This window comes from Myotis brandtii, unplaced genomic scaffold, assembly GCF_000412655.1.
Source record: "Myotis brandtii unplaced genomic scaffold, ASM41265v1 scaffold450, whole genome shotgun sequence".
NCBI lineage: Eukaryota > Metazoa > Chordata > Mammalia > Chiroptera > Vespertilionidae > Myotis > Myotis brandtii.
This window is the reverse complement of record NW_005367210.1, coordinates 695,276-697,499: the sequence shown is the minus strand read 5'-3', so window position 1 is coordinate 697,499 and position 2,224 is coordinate 695,276. Positions and strand designations below refer to the sequence as shown.

General features: G+C 61.4%; 1 protein-coding gene across 1 annotated transcript in view; it reads left to right on the top strand.

Annotated features, from left to right (window-relative positions):
* RSPO4 (R-spondin 4) overlaps positions 1–690 on the top strand; it is a 33,272-nt gene extending 32,582 nt beyond the window's left edge. Inside the window, exon 5 of the mRNA XM_005874797.1 lies at positions 587–690. Coding sequence (XP_005874859.1) covers positions 587–690 — 104 coding nt within the window. The remainder of the gene's footprint in view (positions 1–586) is intronic.
* The last annotated feature ends 1,534 nt before the right edge of the window (positions 691–2,224 follow it).

The window sequence follows — 2,224 nt, the reverse complement described above, 5'->3', positions numbered from 1 at the left end:
CCCCCCCCCCCCCCCCCCCCCCAGTGGGCACTGGGTGAGGTACAGACCCGGAGCTGCCTGTCAGCGCCTCCCCCACGGCTCCCTGAGGCTAACAGAGCATCTGGATCACGCTGCCATGCGGGCCCCTAGCTGAACGCTCCTGTGTAGTTGCTGTTCTTTTGATTGTCGTTGTTTCAATGGCATCACTGGGGCCCCGAGGTGCGTGGGAAGCTGCTGCGGGGACCTGGGTAAAATGTGTTCCCTCCAGCAAAGATCCCTGTGAGCCATGGAGTGCGTGTCCCCGGAAGGCTCACGGGCACCCCCACAAGGCCACCCTTAGTCCTGGGGGGCCCTGTATGAATCTCCAGGCCTGGGGAGGGCCCAGCAAGTGAGCGCCCCTCCCGGCCCCCAAGGAACTGAGAGAAGTGTTCGGTTTGGGGTAAGTTTTCCCATAGTCCAGACTCCAACAGGAGTGGTTGCCAGGTCAGCGCCCAAATGTTACTCTGGGCCCTGCTGGGAGGTGGGGGGGGGCACCTCGTCTTTCAGATTGAGGGGTCTTCCCGGACCCAGCTGGCCTCAGAAACAGCAGCCTGTGCTCCCGCTGCAGAGAGAAACCCCAGCCCGAAGAAGGGCCGGAGAGACCGGCGCCCGCGCAAGGACAGGAAGACGGACCGCCAGCTGGACGTGAGGCCCCGCCGGCCGCAGGCCTGAGAGGCCAGGGGGCTGCCGCCTGACCGCCCTCCTCCAGGCCACGTGTTTTCTCCGCACCCTCTTGCTTTCTTGCTGCTGCTGCTTTTTTTCTTTTCCCTTTTATCTTTCTTCCCTGTTTTCTGTTTTCCATGTCAAGCTGCCTTTCTGCTTTTCTTCCCTTTGTTTCCTGTATCTCTTCCATATCTACTTTCCTCTCCATCTTTTCTTCCTGTCCTCCCTCCCTCTTCCCCCTTTTCTTCTCTTTCCTTTTATCTGTCTGCCTTTCTTTTCCTTTCCTCCCATTTTTCTTCCTGTTTATCGTTTCTCCATTGTGTTCTCTCTCTCTCTCTCTCTCACTTTGAGAGACCAAATGCCTGTGCCTTGCCTCTGCCCCGCCCCCTCTCCCCCTCTTTCTATCTACTCCTTAAAGAAAGTAAATATCTTTTTCTAGGCCTTTCCCTGACCCTGTCCTGACCCCGCCTTTTCAGAGAAGGGGTGGGGCAGGGACACAGCACTGACCTGCTCCTGAGTCCTGGGAGCCCTGCTTCTGCTCCAGCGGAGACCCCAGACCCCAGCTGCCCATGCCTCCTGCTCTGGCCAACCTCTGGAGGCCTTTTCCACAGGCCTGGGCCACGGCTCCCGCAGGAAGGCTCCGGAAGAGGCTCCTATGGAGGAGCCACAGTGCAGCCTCTGGCGGACAAGCAGCCCTGTGCCGCCTGTGGCAACAGAGTCCGCCCTCCTGGCAGCTCCTTCAGCGCCCGCCCTCTTCCCGTGGGACTGTGGTCCCCTGTCCTTCAGGGGCCCAAGCACTCCATCAGGGGAGCTGGCAGCCGGCTCAGCCCACACGAGGCCGTCGAAGCTGAAAGGAACTTGGAGCAAATCCGGTTACTCTGGTCCCCGACCTGGAGCTTTCTGCCCATTGTACCCCTGGGGAAACTGAGGCCTGAGAAGAGAGGGACTTGCCTAAGGCCTCCGGGAACCCAGGGGCTGTGCCTCCCACCCGTTGGCTGCCCTGCTCAGCCCGCCCACAGCTGAGAGGACCTCGGGCCTTCGAGGGGCGGTGAAGAACACTGTGGCCAGGAGCAGGAGAAGACGCCCCACCACCCACACCACCATGAGCGCTGTGTGATCCCCCCCACGCCAGGCAGGAAGACCAGGGGGGAGTCTCCGGCTAGGCCCAGCTTAGAAGTAGCTTTGCTCGCACTGCTTGTCACTCCACCACCATGGCACCCCTTCCTGCTTTGTTCCCCGAATCCCCAGCAAGGGGCACTCCCAATGTGCAATGGCATTACTGGCTGGTCTGAACTCAGAGGGCTCAGCAGCTAAGAGAGGAAGACTCTGACCCCGGGGGGGCCCGGGCTGGGATGGGGCACCTGGGGAAGGGGGTGCCAGCAGGCTGGGGCAGGCTAAAGGTGATGAAATACCATCACTCCCCAACTCCAAGAGAGTGCACAGCCTCGGGCCTTCCTCCCCGTCCTCCGCTTGGCACCAGGGGAACCCCTGACCCCTAAGGCCCACCCTCCCTCTCAGCTCCCCAGGGACAGCCAGAGCCCCC